Here is a 23,470-nt window from a genome sequence, read left to right on the forward strand (position 1 = left end):
TTAAATTGAACCTTTGCTCTGAGGGGGAAGAAAAAGCCCACAGGGTAATTACACATATGGAAAAAAAGGAGGGGATTTATTCTCTCAGGAATATGGTTGCTTTAAGCAAATGTCATGGCAATCTGCCGGTTAAAGCCGCTACAAGGAACTTTAATTTTTTGTTGATTCTGGCAGCCCCTGTGGACAAAAGAGGTTGGGTTTCCACCACCTCATGTCTTGATCTGAAATCATATGCATTTACCGAAAGCGAGTAAAAGACAGACATGCATAGCAATAAGGTCATGTATGTATTGATGTCAATGTAAGATTAATAACTGTAATATGACAATGATGACACAAAGTAAACTTTGTTTTAGATCTGTACCACCAGACTACAGAGCAGCTTCTTTCCTCAGGCTGTGAGACTTCTCAATTGATTCTCAGGACGTTGTGCATTATTCTAGAGCCATAAAAAAAAATATTTAAATTTTATGACCTATCCAGCCCAGATAAGTCAGAATCCGACCCAGTGACAGGCAATGACTATTTAAATCATACAGAATAAGCCAGTCTTCTCGCTGATGTTCTTGTTGAAATGATGAAATGATGAAATATAGTGTATACAAATCTGACATTTGAAACAGAGTTTGGATGTAAAGAGAAGAACTTACTGAATGTCAAAAATTGAAAGAGTAGATTCAACCTCATGAATTTACTCCTGTCAATGTGCCTGTTCAGTTTTGACATTTCTAGTGTACAGAAAAAACTGACAGTGCCTCTAATCAGCAAAAACATCTTTTCCTCTGGAACAAACTCTGTTGGTGAGAAGACTAGATGGATGGACTGACCCACTGATTGACTACATATTACATGAATTCCATTAAAGAAACCATCAAAGATTATTGATTTTTGCAGTGGTTACAGTAATGACACAATCGTGGAAATGTTGTTGGTTTGACTCCTGGAAAAAAAGCACATGCATGGAGACCTTAAATGTAAAGTTTACCCTGAGGGGAAGACACTAAAGGAAAAGTCAAGGAGTCATCAAAATCAAAAGCGCCCATCACCCTGAAACCTTTAATGGGCTAAGCACATGTAATAACAATCTCCCAGTTACATCATTAGATATTTGAGGTACAAATGTGACATTTGACACCTGAGTGTAGGTTGTTGTGTACAAGAAGGGATTGAGAGCAGTATGGTGAAAGATTGGTTAGCACTGACATTTAATTGCAAGAGGATTTGAACTCACCTGCCAACTGGGCTCTTTTATGTGCCGTTTGGAGTCTCTCATCACGTAACAGAAGCTACGAGACTGAGTGTAATTATTTTAATCCAAAGCATGATCTTTTCCTAAACCTACCCAAGTAGTTTTAGAGCATAAACTCAACCAATATCTCAACCAAACTGCAACTGTTTGACAATGTTAATAAAAACAGCCCAAAAGTCATAATTTATCATAATATGTGAACTGTTTGTCAGCATGCTTTACTGTATTTTGAAAGTCTAACCTGACGTTGCATATTATGTATTATTGCTACCTTGACTGCAGAGCCCTACACTTACAAAACAGTAGAGGAGTAGATATAATGTCATAGTTTGAAAGTTAAGGCCATTGATCAAGCTGCTGTATTTGACAAGTTGGCAGAGAGAATGTGTTGATGTGTCAGCACTCCAAAAGGCAGCAACTGGCAACATGTCCAAGGTGTACTCAATGTGAGCTGGGATACGCCTTCACTGGATTAACAGATATACATATAGATGGAAAGATTGCTGTTGTGTTGGTTTGATTCCTGCAACACACTGAACCCACTCAAGAGAATACTTTGCTACTGTACTTAAAGTCAACACCGAGAGCAGCAGAGAGCAAAAATGACACACCTTACTAACTGTGAAAAATAAGCAACAACTCAGCTGAAATGAGGGCTGAAGTGTACTGTAGCCTGTAGGTTTAATGACAATAAAATGTCCCTGCTTTTGAACACCTTTGCTCTTGAATATTGCCACATTAATAGCTGGCACTGTAAGCTCAAGGGAGGAAAGGCAATTAAATATAAAGTTAGAGGAGAACATTTAATAACTCTCCCGCTCGTGTGCTGTATTTCTATTTATCTTCCTCTTTTGATTAAAAACATGTCTGTTACTTTTCAGAGAGTGAAATGAAATTCACTCAGAATAAAGTATTTCTATATAGAAATAAATTGGTAATAAAGAGAAAAGACTTGAGCAGACTTACGGAGGGAGTGCCACTCGTCCTGCCTTATCGTCTTGGTGATGTTGTAGGAGAGGTTTTTGGGTATTATTGCCGAGGAGTAGTGATATTTGATGTAGGAGCACCTTACAATGGAACCTGCGGAGAAAAAACAGAAAAAAGGATTTCTTAAACAAAAACAACTTGGACTCGTAGGTCACTGCATAAGATCCACGCTGATGACAGGCAGAGTCAGGACTGAATGGAACATTAAGATAACATTGTTCCACAGTGTCATGATTGAGCTGGAGAGCTCGTTATAAATGAAATACCCAGACAGTGGCGAATCTCTCTTCTTGCCTAAAACAATAGCAATCTGCTGTTGTAAGAGACCCTATTGTGTTGACGCTGAAGACCGCTTTCCACATACATTTCTATTATCTATAACTCTGACACAATGGCTGTCAGAAAAATGATGTGTTCTTCAAAAGTGATTAACTAATCAGTTAAGGGAGCCATTCAGTGTATAATTATGAATGTCTTTGAGAGTCCCCTGGCCTGGTGATGTGTGTGTGATTTCGACATGAAATGTTTCCCTGGCAATTTAGATCTGAGTTAAACTGGCAGTCAGAAGGATGTCTCCATTAATGAAACATGCTGAGGCCTAGAAATACTAAACCACAATGGTGAAATATGTTTAAAAAAAATTCCAGGGTCACAAAGCTTCTTCAAGAAGATAGTCAAACACTTACAACCACTTCTTAACACTTTCCTGACAAGCTTGTGATCCTGTGAAAATGACTCTTCTCTCAGTAGCATGCAACAACCACTTACAATTTCAAAACAAAGGCAACAAAATTACTTGGTTAGGTTAGGAAAACATCACGATTTAGCTTAAATTAAGCCCTTTCTTAAAACAGTCACTTTTGACTATTTGTTTCTGATAGGATTCGAACCCTAGTCACCGGATTAACAGTACTATGAATGAACCAACAAACAGTAGGTAGAAGGCCAGTCAGTGGGCCACTTGGAACTGTTTATTGACACCACAAATAAGACAAGAATTAGCTAGCGAGCAAATGTACAGTGATTGTCTAGTATTAATGGGTTGTGGTAATGGGTGTTTCTTGCTGTTGTTTTGTAAAACAAACAGCCAGCGGGGGAGCTGATACAGCAGATTTTGAGCTGTTCCCCAGTAAACACACCGACCTCTTCGGCTGTCACAGCTGCAGTGTCTGTGGGCTAGTTAGTGGACCAGCAGCAGCCCGCCCTGCGGACACCTGGTCTGTCTGCTCCACATAGCCCAGAGACACTCTGGCAGCGAAGAGTTGCTGTGTGGGATGTGTGATCCCGAGAAGAGCAGCAGCAGACTGGGGAGGAGGCCGAAGAGGTTGATATGTTCACCTACAGCTCTCAAACCATATCAGAACCACAAGAAAAACAGACATAACCAGAGCTACACTGTTAGTTAACAAAGTGCTGAAGCGTAGAGAACACAACCAACCTAGGCAACCAGGCAATCAGAGGCAGAGTATGGCAGGTCTTGCATGAAAAGCAATGGGATCCATGATAACGTGTACTTTACACGGCTAAGTGTGGCAAAGTGTCACACTCATATACTTGCCTCCCATGGATTGGCGGGTCTATTACACACTGTGCCATGAGACTGGCACAGTCTGGCATGATGTGTTTAAACTATATAAAACAACAAGATGTATGGTATGGTTAGGTGTACAAAGAATCTCAATATGATACCAGACCACAGTTTTTCTAGTTCTCGTCAAATCAAGCAAGCTATAGGTTTCCTCTTCCAATGACCACATAGTTTTAGTTGCCTAAACTTCATCAAACTAAGTGGTAGATCAGAAAATGCTCATACAAAATGGGCTCTATTAACCCATTTCAGAAAATGAGACAAGATGATGTATTTACAAGAGTTCCAGTCAAACCTCAGGTGTGTGACATTTCTGTTTGTTTCTTGAACAAATTTGAGAAAAATGAAAATGTCCTCATGGAGCCACACAGATGTTTCATCTATTGTGGAGCGGGAGCTTCAGTGGACGTCACATGTTTCATGCACGTCATGACTCACTTAACCTGTTTCCATTGCACTTTTTCACATTTTGCTTTTATCCGTTTGCAAACATTACCAGCTTTAACAAGCGTTAACCTATCGTGCAATATTTTGTGATTTTTTAACTTGCACTTTTCATGTCTCCTGTTTCCTGTTACTATACTGTCAACCATCTGATCTAGTTCACTTTTAGATAACTTGGGTCTGGTATGTTTCTCAGCCAGGTGGACGTAATACTGTTCGTAGCAAGACTGTAATTTTCTGGAGTAAGAGCTACTTCCTTTTACACCATTACTGCATATCTGCTCTAATTATCTCTGGCAGTCCATGGAGATTTGAACTACAAAACCAGTGACAACAAGGATAACACCCCCCCCCCCCCCGTCACACACACACACACACACACACACACACACACACACACACACACACACACACACACACACACACACACACACACATACACGGGCAAATACAAGCAACCCGGGAGACCACAACTGCTGACAATGGTAATTACCCATTCATGAGTTTCTCTTTATCTGTGATGTAATCGGCAGCCCATCGCTCTCACAGAGAAACTAGATGTATTTGAAACCAAGGTGCATAAATTGGTACAGAATATACCTGAAAAACTCGTCCTACAAACAACTATAGATAGATAGATAGATAGATAGATAGATAAATAGATAGATAGATAGATAGATAACTTTATTAATCCCCGCGGGGAAATTAAGTTATCATAGCAGCGGGTACATTCAAGTACAAATACAATCAAAATACAAGGGTACTATATACAATAAAATGCTTAAGTAGTTATAAAATAAAATAAATTAGGTATCAAGTAAAGGTAAGTGGAACATAAGGTGCAGTTTTACTTACAGTGATAATAAATGAGAGGAAAAAAATGATTTGTGTGTTTTGGAGTGAGCGTTATAAAGTCTGATGGCACCAGGTAGGAATGATTTCCTGTGCCGTTCCTTTAGGCAGCGGGGTTGAATGAGTCTGTTGCTGAAGCTGCTCTTAAGCTTGTCCAGAGTTTTGTGGAGGGGGTGAGAGACATTGTCCACGATTGCCAACAGTTTTGCCAGCATCCTGTCCTCCACCACCTCCTCCAGGGTGACAAGCATCATACATTGTAATCTACATCATACTTAACAAGCTGAATAACATTCCAACAGCTTCTTTAAAAGAAAAGGATATATAGATTAATATTTACTGTTTCTGCTGTTATCTGCTCTTGGGTTTTTCTTAACAAAGAATCAGGAAAAAAAATATATTATAATAATATTAACCGATGGGAATTTTTAAACAATTTCTTTATTAGTCTCCCTACATTAGGCTCCATAATTCTGGATAATTTCATTTACTTCACATATATGATGAGAGCCTTATGTAAAAATACTTTTTAACAGGCCCTATCGGACAAGTGTGTTGGTCAAACCTAAAGAACAAAATCACACATTTAATGTTATGAGTTTATTATTCATGCTTGCTAGTTAATTTAAAATTAAACAATGGTGTAAGTATTTAGATACTTTAATCAATACTAGTAATACCAGAAGATAAATCAAAAACATTTTTTCTCAAAAGTACAAAAGTATTTAGAGCAAAAATACTCAAAAGTAAAAGTATTTACTGGCGAAGGACCCATTTGGCTTATTACATGGTTATATAAATTACATAATTAGATTATTATTACCCAGTGCAACAACACATCAGGAGCATTTCAGTGTTCAGCAAGATGGAGCTAATTTTAACTACTTACTACTGACATAGGTGGTTATATCTATAACAATGGATCAAAAGCTAATTACGTGTTGTGTAATGTCTTAATTTATAAAGTAGTTATGGCGGATAAATGTGGTGGAGTAAAAAGTAAAATATTTCCCTCTGGAATGCAGTGGTACAAAATAAAAATACTCGTAAGGGTAAAGTATGATGCTGTTGATGTGTGGATCCCTGGATAGGCCTACTGTCTCCTCTCTTTACCTTTAGAGTGGACACAAACAAATCACCTACAGAGAGAGGCAGGCTGGTGAGAGTGGGAAGGTAATCATCACTAGTCCCCCCTGGTAATGGAAGGACCTTCGTTTTAGGAGTAAAATCCAATAAATGTTGAAAGCTTACACCCTGGTCCCTAGTGCCTGGCATCATAGTATAACAGTGATTAATAACTGATGTTCATATGTAATCCATGTACTCATTAAAGGCTTGCCTTAAGGCTTCCACCAGACTTCTCCTGGTAGAGCTGCTAACCCTATGTTAACTCTGTGCAATCCTCACTGGCTTTAAGACACAGACTTCTGCTGATGTTACAGCATGAACTGAAAGGTGGCTAGCAGTGATTTGACTTGTGCAGCAGGGTCGTGGAGCTGGTATGGATTTTTCTGATGTTTGAGGAAGCCTTGGAGGGATTGCTGGCGGGAGAGATTTCAAATAGACCAATAAAACTGATGACCTTGACAAGAGGCTCATCAGACTGGTCTAGCAATGGGCTTCTATTATACAACCAGCGCTCATTTGAACACAGCTTACCATTGTTCAGTAAGCTCCCACTCCATATTGCTCACATAATACATGAAGAAAGCCACTAGAGAAGACAATCTACAGTAAAAATGTACATGCATTGACATTGTGGGGCCTCTAAAGGCTGGTATAGAAAAATAAAACACTGACGATCAAGACCAGGCTATATGTAACTGCTGCTCATTTATATGAACATTAACCATTTAGATCATTGACAGTAAATTGCTTTGTCGACTGTTACGCCTGAACACTGGTTGGACTAGATGTGTTGTTAGAGAAGTACTGACAAACATGCTAAAAACATTGCACATATTATGCCATGCTATGACTTTTTCAGGTTTAGGCACCCAAACTACTTTGTGTTTCGGAATAGCTTTATTTGGTTATTTCAACCCAAAATAACTATGTTACTTATGTAATTTCTGTCATGTCACTTAGATAACTTAGTTACCTTAATTATGTAACATAACTTAAAAACAAATCAAACTTGACACTTGATCACATCCGGGTTTTATTCCAGTGTATGATCCATCCAACAACCCTAACCAAAACCTGACATGGAGTTTTCTCGCTCTTTATATGAACTGCATTCAAGGGGTGCTTCAAGTGACGCTAGGGGAAGGGGAAACTACAGCATCATACTTAGAAACAGGTACTGCCACTGACCAAGCTGCTGTATTGATGCTGAGTGTTCAAACAGGCTGTATAACAAGGTCAAGCTACTTCTGCTTTTAGAACTGAGAGAGTAAATCTACTAATCACACTGCTGCAAGAGATCTTTTCTCAGAATAACAATGGTCATGTTATTGGTTTAATCAAACAACAGTTGCTCTGGGTTTTTCTAGTGATTTTTCTCCAATTCGCTGTTGTGCTGTTTGTGTTAAATTTGCTGACTTTGTCCAACAAGACTGAACATTTGTAGTCCCTCTAGTGACTTTGGAAGCTTCAGTTTTTTATTACATCCAATAATATGAAAGTGTAACCAATCAACGTATGGTTTTGCTGTCCTATTTCATTAGGTGGCCAACACTGTACAGTTTCAGGGTAGAACAAAACAGCTTGTAGGATCATCAAAAGCTTTTACTCTGATGCATACACAACACATGTCACAGAAACCTGCAAATCATGTGTTTTGTGTGCAATTATATATTGTAGTTCAAGGCTGCTGGATGATAGAGAACTACAGGATCACAATCAATGATTGGACCATAGTCTGGGTGAATACTCAACTTCATATGGCTGTAATTAATTTGTGATATATGGACGCCTGTGGAACTACTAAAGTAATTCCAGTGAAACAGTCTGTTCACCATTTTAAATGAATGCGCCTGTATCTAAATTGCCAGGCTGCAGACAACTCAACTTCGAAATAAGTTAAATGAAAAAGAAGTCTGTCCCTCTGAACTTACTGGTATCAAGCAATCATCTCACATCCTATGTTCTATTCAACTTTCTACATCAGGCTGTGGCTGACAGTACACATGGTCTATCATTTGTTCATTCTTTTGAAAATCTTGATATTGATTTGGAGACAATGACATGGCTGGCTAGGTAGTCTTGTTGTTATACATAAGGTCAAATCATATTTACATTCAACTGTATACAGTGCTATTGACTTTGGATCTTACTAGCACGATGTTAGCTCGCTGGCTAATAGCTGAACTGGAGGGCTCTATGAGCTGAGCACATTAAAAATATAAGTCTTATCTACAGTTCATTCTATTTGCTAGAGCAGTGAAAACATTTCCTTTGTATAAGAACCTTATGGGATGGCAATGACTTTTCCAGCTATTAGTCAAATCCTCAGGTGTTGCTGGGGAAACAAAGTTATGACCTTTCAAAAACTAGATTTTGATCGTAAAACGCATGAAAATATAATTTATCTGTCTTATCTTGTTTTCTTTAGCAGGTGACCATGGTATATGCAGAATAAAGCCCTTCAGGCTTTCCATATTCAGGAATTAATGGCAACCATCCGACACACATTTCATTCATTATTCTTGCCAATAGTTTTAAAGCTTTCTTGTTGAGGATTACCATGATAGGTTGCGGCACTACATTTTGAAAAAATGTATTGTAGAATTAAAAAATGCTAGTAAACATCCTTGTGTGTGAGCTGCAATTGGCCAGAAAGACAGCAAGAAATTTAGATGAACACTCTCCTTTATCACTGAGTTATTAAGTATTATGATAATGTAATATTGTGTAATGTTTATGTATTCTGTGATGTCATAAAGTTATTTATAGAGATCCAAATCATCACCAAACTGCATATTTTAAAGAAAGAAGGATGTATTATATTATAATTGCATTCATGACATCAAGAGCTTAATACAATACAATTAACACACAAGCACAACATTAAACTGCAGGAACAACAACTAAAATACTGCACAGTATTAAAAAGCACAAGATTTTCTGAGTCAGAAACATGTCAGGCACTGCACTGTGATGGGAAGTCACCTTCACATATATAGCTGCCGTACTGTAGAGATGGATGAGTAAGCATAACGCCTGACAGTGGGCTGGAGACTCCTTTATCACAAGGGCATTCTCCCTGTCTTTCTGTCTGGGATTTTTATAGCAAAGGTATCCACCGCAGCCAGGGTTTAGAAATTAGTGAAGTCGAGAATTGTTTTTTATGGAGCTGTTATCTTTTAATACCTGATTTTGTTGTCTTATTCTTTAGTGAAAAAAATCCACAATCAGGTTTCTCCTCATCTCTGTTCTTTATTTAGTCTTTCCCGCACAGTTAGCTGTCAGAGCTGTCAGATTAATGTGCAGAGACAGTGGGGGAAGAGGTGGGTAGAGTAGTTAAAACATTTACTCGAGTATAAGTACTGTTACTTTGCAAAATCAAAAAGGCCGACTCAAGTAGAAGTAAAGGTAAAGTAAAGTAAAAAATAAATATATAGTGTTAACATGTTAGTGTCCTTAAACTTAAATTTCATGTCTCATGTCCCAGTGCTTATCACAAACAACCACAGATCAGGGTTGACCCCCACATCTAGATCTGTCCAATAACATGAAGACAGTAAGATTCGAGATGTGGACAAATCAGTTTGTTATTTTTCTGAAAATTTCTCATATCATAAGACTCATCTGACCTCATGACTTCACTTTCACCTGAGGACCCTCTGTGGTTGAAACATTACAACAGCAGTTTGTCTTTGTCTTTGTGTGCATAATTTGGTCTCTGCTTCTCTCTTCATCAGTCTACATTAATGACTGTGACTAATTCAATGCACACAGTATCTGGAATATTTAGCTACATTACAGCAGAAAGCAGGAGTTGTGTAATAGTAGTTTTGAAGCATGTACAGTGTATATATATCAAACTTATATGTTTTAACACAACAGACACACGTACTGCTCTCTGTCAGCTCTGGTTAATTCACAGCTGCAGCCTACTGCACTGTGCACTGCTAATTCCTTCTGTCATTACACTGCTTTGAGCAGTCATGTAGAGGCGTGGCTGCGGTAGAATAACAGAGCGCCGGCAGACCTGGGACCAGCTGACCAACAGCCTCTTAAGGTAATGTGCATGAATTTATAAAATAATAAATAAATAAAGTAGCACTGCCACACAGACACTTAAAGGACTGACCAGATGTTTGAATTTCTGATTATACAGTTATATAGTGCTGATTTTTAAAAAAATGTATTTTAAGTATGAAAAAAAAAATAGGCTTATTTTTTAAAATGACCAAGGTCCGGACCTCGGTGATCTCATAGCTGGCTGTGGCCATGACTGCAGCTAAACTGAAGTCCAAAATAAACCTCATATTTGTCATATTTTCACATGCAGTGCCTGTAGAACAATGCCACCTTGAAAAAGTGACAGTGCTATAGTGCACTTATGCAGAACTAATTAGCCAAGCGTCTCTTTATTTCTTCTGCAGAGCTGATGATGATGAGCCTAAAGTAGCTTGACAATTTTTTATTAAAACAGCGGCTAAAGTCACCACACAGCCAGCCGAGTGGAACTAACCACTACAGTCAGCTCTCTCAGAGGGAGAGGACTGAGCTCATGCTGGGCGTATCTTAGAACACAGTGTCAGATTGCAGGGATACATGCATGTGCATTATGATGAGAATAAATATGTCACTAACTTGATAAGTGATTTCAGTATTGATCAATTTGCAGAACTGTAGAACATCTGTTGGTAATGGTAGAGAGCTGGCTATCCTTACAGTGAACACATCTGGGTAGAGTTCGGATTTATCACTGTATCACACTACATTTATATATTCAGCACAAGCCGTTCAGAGTTTTTAAATTCTGTTCACCGTCTCACAGTGTTTGACACATGTTTCATTTTGATTGTAACTCAGAGACCAATATTTCTATAACTATTCAATCGTGACCATGAACTTTATTTACATCCACTGCAGAAAAAAACAGGTCTCATTTGAAACTGACTGATAAAAGAGATGCATATTCATATTTAATTTCCTTTTATATTTATAAAAAGTATATTGCATTATGTTTTACTGAGAAATCTCCCTATTTTCTGATCCCCTCATTTTTCATTTGTTACATGTTTTAACCTAATTTCTTGATAAACTCAGTAAAATGTTCTGTACTGTAATTTACCATAATTTACCATCAGTAACCTAAAGTGTCCATCAGGACTGAAATTTTAAGGATTGTACCTTTAACATTGCAGTATTTCATCAAAATGTAGAATTGAACTCAGATGATTATTCATGTTGTTCATGTTTTAACCATAACGGTTGCACAACTTTGGAAGAGCCTTCATCATTATCTCATGCTGCACTCATGTCATACCAGGTTTACCCTAAATACCAATTTCTAACTTGTAAATAACGTTCACAACAATATCCGAGTTGTAGCAATTACATATTTTTCTGAAAACTCAGATATATTGATCTTGGTGCTTTATAATGCAACTAGAATGACACTTAGAAGAGCACATACCTCTGCCAAGACTAAACAGTCCTCTTTAATTCAATCAAGCCTAATCCAATATCAAATAAAACATAGTTAAGCTCTGCAAAGTTTTGCCTGATTTTTTCATCAAGATCCAGGCATTATTCCCTGAGAAATTAACGAAAATGTTAAAGAAAGTTGGAAAAAAATCCAATTCTATGAATCCGTCCCTTTATCTAGATCCACACCAAAAGTTATTAGGGTTTGTTCTGGGCCTAGAGCCATCTTCTATCCAAGTTTGTGGAACTCTGTTCAGTAGTTTTGTGTAATTCTGCTGACAAACCAACCAACCAACACACGTGAAAACATTACCTCCTTGGTGGAAGTATTATATTCCTGAAAACCAAACATACATGGATGCATTACGACAGCCAAAGCCTGTCGCCAGTAGTAGATAAATTCAAGCTATTGTCAATGCATACTGTTTTTTAACCTTCACATAGCCAACTCTACAACCATATTGACCCTTTTCATGTCAGACATTTTGACTTGTCAAACCAGGAAAAGCACAGGTGTAACCAATAACATTAGCAATGGCTCCATTCTATTGTGTCACAGTAAGCCACGTCAATGATTGAGCATGCACAATACTAGAACCCTTTAACTAGCTCAACTAAAAAGGATGCAGCCTTCATTAATGTTATAAATTCCACTTCTGCTTTCCCTGCTTTGACAATGTATCTGCCATGAAAAGGGAATATTGAGAAGTCCAGAACCGCAAATCCCACAGTACATGACCTCTGTATTATGGAAGCCTAATGAGTCTAGATTTTTTAATTATTATATTTTCCGGTTTCTATGTGTCTATGTTTTGAATGTTGAATGTTACTATTGCTTTGAAAAATGTTCTGTAGGTATGCTCACTTGTGAATCACCTTGACACACTAACAACAACAGCCACTCCTGGGTCGACAACTGGCAGTTGATTTGCACAGCAGAGAAATGTGAAATCAGCAAACTTTTATTTCTTGTTACATTTAAAGATATGTAGTCTAACATGGTGGTCCGACCATTTCTGATGATTTATACACTTTGAAATAGCATGATGAAAAAAGACTTTGAGAGAATTAAATGTATACTTGATACTTTTGATATATATACACATATCAATGTGACTGTTCAAACTCTGGCCATATGGAGAGAGTATAAACATGTCTCAGGGGAGTAAGTGATCTTATCTCATTGAGTGTCTCACCACAGCTGTTGTGTGCGACAGTCACCACATATGACATCCACTGATCTTACATTGAGACACAAATGGCCCAATATACCTGACAACAACCAACTGGATGGCTGTTGCAAACCAACCCTTTTATTACTGAGAAAATGATCCTATTAGTTTTACAGCAGTAACTAACATAACGTAGGTTGGAGAATGAGAACAAAAGCACATCCTGTGAACCCATTGAGTCTGCTTTTAGAGCGTGTTTCCTAAATGTATTCTTGCCTCAGGTAATCCAGTCTTCCAATTTAAATATTTATAAAGGGATAAGGCACCACACAATGCTCTTTAAAAAAAATCCTTAAACGTTTAAAATGCAGCGATCAGCAGCCGAGTCTCGACCATATCCAAATATTTACCTGTGGAGGAGCAATTACGTATTCACTCCAAAACAAAGTCATTTGCTCTGGGTCACTGAAGATGTGAACTAACATGAGTCAACAGCTTTTTGCAGCAATGAACAGCCGTTCTTACAGCAGCAGCTGCGTGACTCAGTCCTGCGCCTGGCAAGCTCACAGGAACATGTTGAGCATGCAGGAAACAGCACAAGAAAACCATGACGGAAAAATCCGGTTTTTACACAACCGTATTACCTGATTGGACATGTTTAAAACCTTCAGAATTTGCCCATGTTGCAGTGCCTCTTTTAAAGCTGTAAATGATGGGTAAAATGTAATCCCAGCTAATAACAAATTGTCAGAATGAACAAATCAGCCACTTCTGGTTTAACATAACTAGAAGTTGCAATAAGATTAAGATAAGATTATTTTGGGCCATTTGGGGAAAGCAAAACAAAGCCAATAAATAAATTTGTTACACCAAAGTGTTGGCAAGTAGTTTAGGCACAGAGCATCATTAGCATTAACACAGAGTCACGTCTGTGTCAACTTGATGAATGTAAGTCCAAATGTTTTACTTTCATATGTATTTGTCAGAGCATTCAATTTATTGAGTGCTGTCGGGATGTTGAGAGATTTTCTAGAATTATAACAAAAAATGGTTCTAAATTAATTGCAACCATAGCAAATTCTAAAATAACACATTATGACACCATGGCTTTCATTCAAGTCCACCTGATGACTAGATCAAATTTCTATATCTGTAATTCATAAATCCTACAAATTAGATTTTGTTTCTTTGATAGAGAAATGACAAATAAACATTCTCTGACATACAATTATTGAAATTAAATTCATTTAAAATAAAACTAGAATGGCACTCAGTAGAGCTCATACCTCTGCCAAGGCCAAACAGTTTCCTTTAATTCAATTAGTCCTAATCCAATATAAAAACTCAATAACCCTGTATCAAAAATAATTTAAGCTCACCAGATCTGGGATCTACATTTTGATTGTACTCACTCATAAGCACAGCACAAAAAGTCAAGATCGTCAAGATCTGTGCATTATTTCCTGACAAATTTCCTAAAATGTCTAAAAACGTTTCAAGTCACAATGTTAAAGAAAGTGAGAAAAACAATGCTGGATCCGTCCCTTTATCCAGATCTGCAGCAATAATGAATGGGGTCTATTCTGGGCCAAGACCCATCCTTCATCCAAGTTTACGTAGAAATCAGTTCAGTAGTTTTTGTGTAATCCTGCTGACAAACCAACCAACCAACGAACCAACAAATGGACATGGGTGAAAACATAACCCCCCTGGAGTAGGTAATATGTAAGCATGCAAAAACAAACAGAGGACTGCTTTGCTGCCTTAGCATTAACTGATGTTCTGCACTAGTGTCTTGATATTAGAATCATAAAAATTATACATTGTAAATATTGTGAATAAAATTTTATTTCAGCGGCTCACAAAATTTGATACTTCTATAAACACATTGGAGTCCACCAACTCCTGCTAGTAGGGAACTACAGAGTTGGTGTAATTCTTTGTGGGTTTATCTTATGGTGAGACACCTTTCACATTACACAGGGTCATTTATCCACATTTTCCCTTGAAGACACACCCACACCTAATATAATATAATAAGTAAATTCTACAAGCCTTTATTTGCAACAGTTAAAAAGATGTAATGCACACAATGTATGCTTATGCAGCACAAAATAATTTTGAGATGATGGCCTTATTCCAATATGCTCGATACCACTTATCCCCTACCCATCCATTTTGCATGTTCACTCCTCATTCTTCTTGAGATAGAGGGGAGGGTTGGGGTGAGGTGTAGCTATATGGCCCTCCAAACAGAGACTTTTCAGAGGCCCACTTCAAATCGAGGGTTATGAGAATTTGCTGTTGTTTCTATGTATTATGGCACTTTTCTTTATTACAAGCATTTAACAAATTATGGCTCTACCGATATGCAGTTTTGGGGCTGATGCCAATACTGATACCAATATACTGGAAGATATAAACACATTTTTGCAGTGATCCCTAAAATGTGGTTATCTATAAAAAATATAAACGTAAAGTATAAACTACTTTGTTGATGTCTTGGTAGCTAACTAGCTAGCTAGCTAACTTTCTAGCTAGTTAACTATCTAGCTAGCTAACGTTACCTTGTTAGTGCTGATTTCAAGTCCGACATTTTGAAGTATTTTAATGTTGCCATTTGATAGCATATAAAGCTGGTCATTTAACATTTAAGTCCAGCAGTGACATTTCTGCACTTGGTACTGCTCCTCTAATATCAGTGCAGACTGGTAGGGTAAGAGCACAGGTTGCTAATGTTTGCCTATAAAGAACCACTAGTGGCCAGGTAAAGAAGCAGTGTGTTGGGATCCACAGATGGATTAATTCATTTTCACCATCAGTTTATGAGACCGCATGCCCTGGTTCTGTGTGGTTCAGAGAAATCATGGGGGCACTCGGAAATGAGGGGTAGGGTACAAACTGGAAACGGGTTTGAGCCAATAAAAGCTTTTGCTAAATCAATATATTTATTGAAAATTCCATACCGAGCATTCACACCCACAGGTGTGTCAAGTCCCAATGAATGAGGAGCCTACCACACTGTAAGAATGTAGTTGTGCATGAAGTGGGAGTAGAGAATGAGAATGAGGAGTAATCTGATGCTGGGCCTGTGTGATACATTTAATACCCCGCTACATCAATCACCATCTGCTTCCCTCAGCCCGAAGCTGCACTGCACCGTTTGATTTCCTGACCAGCGAACGCTACATTAATGTCTCCACTGCTTGTCTCTGCAGATGATGACACCCGAGGAAGCCTAATCCCAAACCTCGGGCATTTGCACCATGAGACTCATTACATTACACAACATTACACCCCTTCACTGAGAAGCACTCCTTGCAGCGCTGAGACTGGGGCATATTGCTCCTGCTCTCCCAAATGGATTTCTAACTCTGTCATTTTAGCCAAATTGCCCTTCAGCCTTCTGCAAACATCTCTGAGCCAAACACCATTTCCTCTCTGTTAGTGATTACGACTGAAAGTGATTGCACTGAAGTGGGGCTGTACGTGTGTGTTTGTATGCACACCTGCCCAGCTGAGTGTATTGTATACTGTCTGAATGTACAGTATGTATAATGGTCTCTTTTTTTTTGCAGGGGAGTATTTTTGGACTCTGAGGTTTCAGAATGGCTGACGGTCGAGGGGGACTCGGTCTAATCTTGTCCACAAGCAGTGGTGCTTGACCTTTGGTTAAAGGTTAATTGTAACATTAATGTGTGTCTTTTGCTCTCTGCTGTCTTGATGATGAAAATGAAAGATTGTGATGTGGACAGAGAGTGTCCTCCAGTGAATTTGACTCAAGGATCATCAAGAAAGGGGGTAGTATTTAAATTACGTGTCATAAATGGCTGCAAAAAGAATATCTGTTCCATCTCTATGCATTCAGCACAGATCCCACCTCCACCAAGATGTTAAAATACAGGTTCCACCAACTCATAATTGTGTTTTATTAAAATTTGTTGTAAGGTCCTGGGGACATTACATGCAGGGCTGACCCAGTCAAGTTTTTGGTCCGACCCCAATCAGATTTCTTTAATTTATCTGCAGAGTCCAATCCAATACTTATACTTACTGAAATGTTGATTGAATATGTACCATATAAACTAAAATGACAGTTGTAGCTACTAAAGTTTTCACACCTTATTTTTCATGAGCTACATGATCTAAATACTGAAGGCCTTGGTTCTAAGCGATTAAGTGTATTAACTAAAATTATAGATATAAATGAAAGTCTGACTGGTAAAATGAGACTCCTGAAATGTACCAAATGGCATATAAATAACACAACTCATTTTGCATATCATCACAATGCATTTTTTGTGTCATAGTTTTTGGCCTGTCATTTAGCACCATTAGGCCTTTACTTAGTGACCTTCAATGTCATGTTACAAAGTATAAAGAGCACCAAAGTCCATGTACACAGGATCTTCACCCAGGAGACAGCTGTTTGTGTGAGTCTTATGGTTAGGACTGGCTGCTAGTAAACAGATTAAACATTTGTCTAAGGATAGGCTGTGCTGTTGCAAATCAATTTATGATTTAAAGATTTTAAACAGGTTATTATGGTTAGGTTAGGTTAGGTTAGAGTAGTAGGTAGACTACTACTGTACTAATGTTTTTTTAACAAAGCAGAGGGACAGATTTTTTTTAGGAAAAATATTATAACATATCTGCTCTACCGGAAAGACTCAAAAAGATATTGATCTACTCTTCTTGCTCATGGGTAAGACAGCAAGCAAGAGGATTCCCTAACCCTAACCCTAAACCAAATAGTGATTTTCCCCTAACTGAAATCTGTTAAGGGGAGGATGGGAAAACCATTTAACAAACAATTGAAACTATATTTATTACAAATGTATTTCCTCTCTGTAATGGAGAAATATGTGTAGCCAGAAGCTTGCCGTAGCTGACAGACCTGCAAATCAATCAGTCCTCCTCTCACTGAGATGCATGCTGTATGAGCTTCATCCTTTCACAACACAGCAGACTGTCTAATCATGTTCAAATATGCAGAAACACAATGATGTGAGTAAGCTAGCTCTACAATGGCATTGCCATCGCCTAAGTAGAGTGCATACCTCCGCCAAGGCCCAATAGTCCCCTTTAATTCAATCAAGCCTAATCCAATACATATATGTATATCTATCTATCTATCTATATATATATATATGTATATCTATATATATATATATATATATATATATATATATATATATATATATATATATATATGTATATATATATATATATACATATATATATATATATATATATAGATATAGATATACATACATATATAAACATATCTACATCTGCTAGATCCGATCTCCAAAATTAAAACAAGGACAAAAGAAATCCTGGATCCTGGATGCCTGGATATGATTAACTCCTCATCACTGAAACCTGGTTAAACCATGGTGACTCCATCCCACTGATAGAAACAGCGCCCCCTGATTACCACTGCTTTAAGCAACCCTGGGTCTTCTGGACGAGGTGGTGGCTTAGCAGATATTTTCAGGAACATGTCCTGCTCTCTGGTCCCAGTTGGCCAATTCACCTCCTTTGAATCATTATGCTTCAAAATGAATGGCAATACTTGGTGACTTTAACACTCATGTTTGCTGTCCTTCCTATCCTCTTGACAAAGATTTCCTACGTCTATTTCTAGTCCAACACATGTCAAAAAACACACCCCGGGCCTTTTCTTATCCTCTCTTCTCAAACCCCACTAACTTTGAACATAACAATGTACGTGTTTCAGATCATAAAGTAATTTTGTTTGATATACTACTGTCACCATCTGACCCTGTACAAGTTGCTCCTGTTTGCTCTCGCATCCTCACCAGCATCACTACCAGCCTGTTTTCCACAGCACTCAGAGCAGCACCAACCACTTACCAAATTGAATCCTCTGTGCAGTCACCAAACACTGAGGAATGAGTCCTGTAGGCTCATTATTGATTCAACTGCCCCTCTCAAAAGAAGAGCTTGTAAACCAAAAACTTTTCTGTGGCTCAGTGACCTTACAAGATCAACTGGAAGAGCCTGCAGAAAAGCAGAGTGTAAATGGCGCAAAGACAGGCTTTAGATCTCCCACGATATACAAAGATCTTTTGACAAAATACCATCTCTCTGTTAAGGATAGTGGTGGGAATCACAGGGTACCTCACGATACGATATGATCCGCGATACATGGCCCACGATACCGATAATATCACGATACAGCGATGCTGCCATAATTGATATATTGCGATACAATCATATAACGATACATCACGATATCTGTCTAACTAAAGAATGCTTAGCATAGTGCCTCTTTTACAGACACACTGACTGTAACTTGTCAATGTCCACGTGTAGGGCTGCACAATTAATCACAAAATAATCAAAATCGCAATATATCCAAATCACAGGAACTGCAATTATTTTTTAAAGGTAACGTGTCACAAAACTGTGTTTTAATGAAATTTGGTAGTGCTGAACAGATGCTCTGGCCAACAACTTTCTGGAAAAGCCCTCATTTGGTTTCAGTCTTACATAACGCATAGGACCTTCTCTGTCTCTGTTAACAACTCATCCACTACCCCTGCGTATCTCTCATGTGGAGTCCCTCAAGGCTCAGTCCTCGGGTGATTAAGCTGGACCCACTACACTCTCTAAATGTCTGGAGGATATGAAGGGATGAATGACTAATAACTTTGTACTAGGGCTGTCAATTGATTAAAATATTTAATCACGATTAATCACATGATTGTCCATAGTTAACTATTAACTAATTAATCGCAAAGTAATCACACATTTTTTTATCTGTTCTAAATGTACCTTAAAAGGATATTTTCACGTTTTTAATGCTCTTATCAACATGGGAGTGGACAAATATTATTATTGCCACGTTATTGCCAAATTATTGCCACAATCCAAAACACTGACAAATACTGTCCAGAATATTCTCCAGAATAACCTCAAAGGTACTGCATGCTCAAAAAATATGCTGAAAGCATAACATGACAAACTCAAGGCCAACAAGCAACAACACATGGGCATGTTGACCTGAATGTGACATTCCTTAGGAATAGTAACACAATGCAGTGTCCAACTTTACACTAGTAAAGGTTAACTAAACAATGTTAATCGACCCTCAAGCTGCAGCAACCCATTTAGCTATTGCTGTTGAAAGTTTGCCTCATGTAAAGTTGTCCAGGCGTCTCCATTGCAAACTATCCACCGTGGTCTGCCTTTGGCGAGGAGGAGGGCTCTCTGCATCAGCTGTGTGCTTGGCCAGTAAGTGGTATTTCAGACTCGACGTACTCCGGTGGTAACTCAGTTCATATCAGCAGTTCATGCAAATAACTTTGTTCTTGTGGAGAGAACCATCTGGCAGGGCTTTGAAGCTGAACTTGCCATACAAAAGACATTTTTCTTTATCCATTTCTGCTCAAGGGGGTTTGTTTCTGCTTGCCATCCACAATGTTACTGCTGCATCGCTTCCTGATTTCACAAACTACGGAGCGGGCCGAGGGTCATAACATAACATCAAAACAATTTACGCTGTTAAGAGGAATTTACGTTAACGCATTATTATTGCGTTAAATTTGACAGATCTTCTTTCTACAATTAAATTAAAACAAAACAGAGATTATAGTATATATTACAGAGTATCACCCACCAAACTCTTCCAACACCACTGCCCAGTCCCTCAATCAACTATTCCATCACATAAGACCACATGCAAAAAACCTTGCAATGATATTTGATAATACACTGAAATCTGATGTTTGCACAGTCATCAAATCCAGTTTCTTTCGACACAGAATCATGTCTAAGATCAGAACATTCCTCTTGACTTAGAAAAAGCCATTAATGCCTTAATATCATCAAGACTTGACTATTGCAACTCTATATACTTTGGTATCAACCAGGCCTCCATACACTGCTTACAACTGGTACAGAAGGCTGCAGCCAGACTCCTATACAGCCGCAAAAAAAGGCAATACATTACACCTGTACTAGCATCTTTACACTTGCTCCCCATTCGTTATCGAAACCACTGCAAGTTTCTTGGTGTATAAAGCCCTTCATGGCCTCGCCCGAAGCTACATTACATAACTTCTATCCCCATACAGCTCAACTAGGCCCCTCAGATAATCAGATCAAGGGCTATTGACTATCCCACGATACAATCAACAATCTTTTGGAGACAGGGCCTTCTCCGTAGCCACACCAAGACTTGGGAATTGCCTCCCTTAACATATAAGAACAACAGAATATCTTGACTCCTTCAAAAAATGTCTGAGTATTACTTCCCCTGCAGTTGATTTCTGATATGATCTGCATCCTATCCTACCTAATCGAATGCCTGTGTGTGTGTGAGTGTGCGTGTGAGTGTGTGTGTACGTGTGTGTGTGTATGTGTGTGTGTGTGCACACTATACACAGTATTTTTTCAGATATTTTAAATACTCACATCTTGTGATAATCTTTTATTTGCTTTATTAATGTTTTGTGAAGTTTGTTTTATGCATGTTGTAAAGCACTTTGGTACAAACCCTGTTTGTTTTAAAGTGCTGTATACATAAATTTGACCTTGATCCAGATCTGCGCCAAAAGTTAATGGGGTCTATTCTGGGCCAAGACCCATCCTCCATCCAAGTTTCATTGAAACGTGACTGCAGGTATTCTTTCTGCTCAAAATATTTTAAAATTATAATATGCACAATGGGATCAGAGAGGTTGAGGGGACTGGTTATCGGATGTGTATTCTGTGAATGGACTGATGAAGCAGAGAAGTTTAAACTGAAGCAGATTGGGGATGACACACAAGATTAACAGAATGCTGTTCAGACAGGTGAGTATAACAACAACGTAACTGATGGGTGTTACTCTCTTTCCAGATGACAAGATAAACAACCACTGCGCTGCCCAGCAACAAAGCGTTTCAGAGCTTCTGACAACATCAGCACATGAACATACAGAAGCAGTGAACTTTTCAAATCAAAATATATAAAAGGAAGATAGAATTCCTGTGATAGATAACTCAAGCAAGTTTTAATTCTCATAAGTTAACTCATCCAATTCAGATAAACAAGTATTTGCATAAAAATCATTTCAGCTTTAGTGAATACTGCTTTCAGACTGGAGAACATCCCCAGAGAGAGGCAGCTGCCTTGGCCTGTTTCAGTCGGGACATGGCAGATAGGATGGACAGCTCTCTGCCAGATGGGAGGTCCTGCAACAGTTCAAGCCCTGCGTGGCCTCATTTTTGTTTGACCCACTTCATCTCTCCCTCTGTCCCTCATCCCTGCATCTACACCCACACCCATGGGATTAGAATGGAGAGCAAGCAGAGAGGCAGCACAGCCATCCTGATGCTACATTCTCCCGGCTGGGAGGATGCACAGGAGCAGATGGGGTCTTGAGGCTTTAGCAGGTTGAAGGCAGCGGGGTCGAACTACAGCCTGACCACACTGCATCCACAAACACCAGCTGTGTGTTATTTTACCTCTATCAATAACAGGGTAATTACCACCATTTAGAGAATGTTAAATTGATGCATGTTACACACTTTGTCATGAGTTGTCATGTACCTGAATAATGAATATAATATAGTCTGTAATAACAAAATCTTTAAGGATGACCACTAAAATATCAAAAACTGATATTTTGTCCTTTTTATTTTCTAACAATGCAGTGGTTCCAACATTTTTGGCTTTAAAGTCAATGTGTTTTTATGATGTGTGTGTGTGTGTGGGTGTGTGTGTGTGTGTGTGTGTGTGTGTGTGTGTGTGTGTTTGTTTGTGTGGTCTTGTTTTCCTATTTTTTGTGGGGTCCCAAAAAACCAGGAGCCCACTCATGGTGTGGGGTCCGACAGCTTCACGGGGACCTAAATGCTGGACCCCATAACGTATACCATTAACTTTTAGGATGAAGACTTGGGTTAGGTTAGGGCAAGGGTTAAGGTTAAGCAAGAAGTGGTTAGGGTTAGGGTAAGGATCCAGGAAATAAATGTAAGTCTATGCACCCTCAAGTGATTAAAACGAGGCTGTGTGTGTTTGTTGTTGTTCACACTGAGCCAAGCATGCCGACGTAGAGCCGCTCCAGTGTGTCATTTCATATGGCATGTTGGCATTGCAGAACCAAAAGACGCGTGACGGTACACATCATAACATTTTTTTTTCATGTTTCTACTTGTAAATCTACAAATGTATCCACCGACTGTTTATAATCAGAATCAGAATCAGAATCAGAATTCCTTTATTTGTCCCGCAAATGGGGAAATTCCTTAGTCACAGCAGCCAAAGGACAGTATCACACTTAAACAATAATAAAAAGTAAAAAATAAACAATATAATAAGAGATAAGAGATAAGAAGTAGAATTAACTCGTATATACATAGTATTTACAATATGAACTTGGTATTTACAATATGACATAGTATTTATAATATGAACAGTGTAAGTATAAACAGTTTGGTATTGTTATTTACAAACAATAAATAATAAATATGGGTATTAAAAATTGTCCAATTAGTGCAAACCAGAAAGTGTGTGGATATGTGTAGAGTTTTGTATTGCACAGTGCACATGTGAGGTCGACT

At 38.4% G+C, this 23,470-nt stretch overlaps 1 protein-coding gene across 1 annotated transcript in view; it reads right to left on the reverse strand.

Annotated features, from left to right (window-relative positions):
• tmem178bb (transmembrane protein 178Bb) overlaps positions 1-23,470 on the reverse strand; it is a 130,242-nt gene that overhangs the window by 56,620 nt on the left and 50,152 nt on the right. Inside the window, exon 2 of the mRNA XM_073480906.1 lies at positions 2,216-2,329. Within this exon, the coding sequence (XP_073337007.1) occupies positions 2,216-2,329 (114 nt within the window). The remainder of the gene's footprint in view (positions 1-2,215; positions 2,330-23,470) is intronic.

This window comes from Pagrus major, chromosome 14 (genome assembly GCF_040436345.1).
Source record: "Pagrus major chromosome 14, Pma_NU_1.0".
NCBI lineage: Eukaryota > Metazoa > Chordata > Actinopteri > Spariformes > Sparidae > Pagrus > Pagrus major.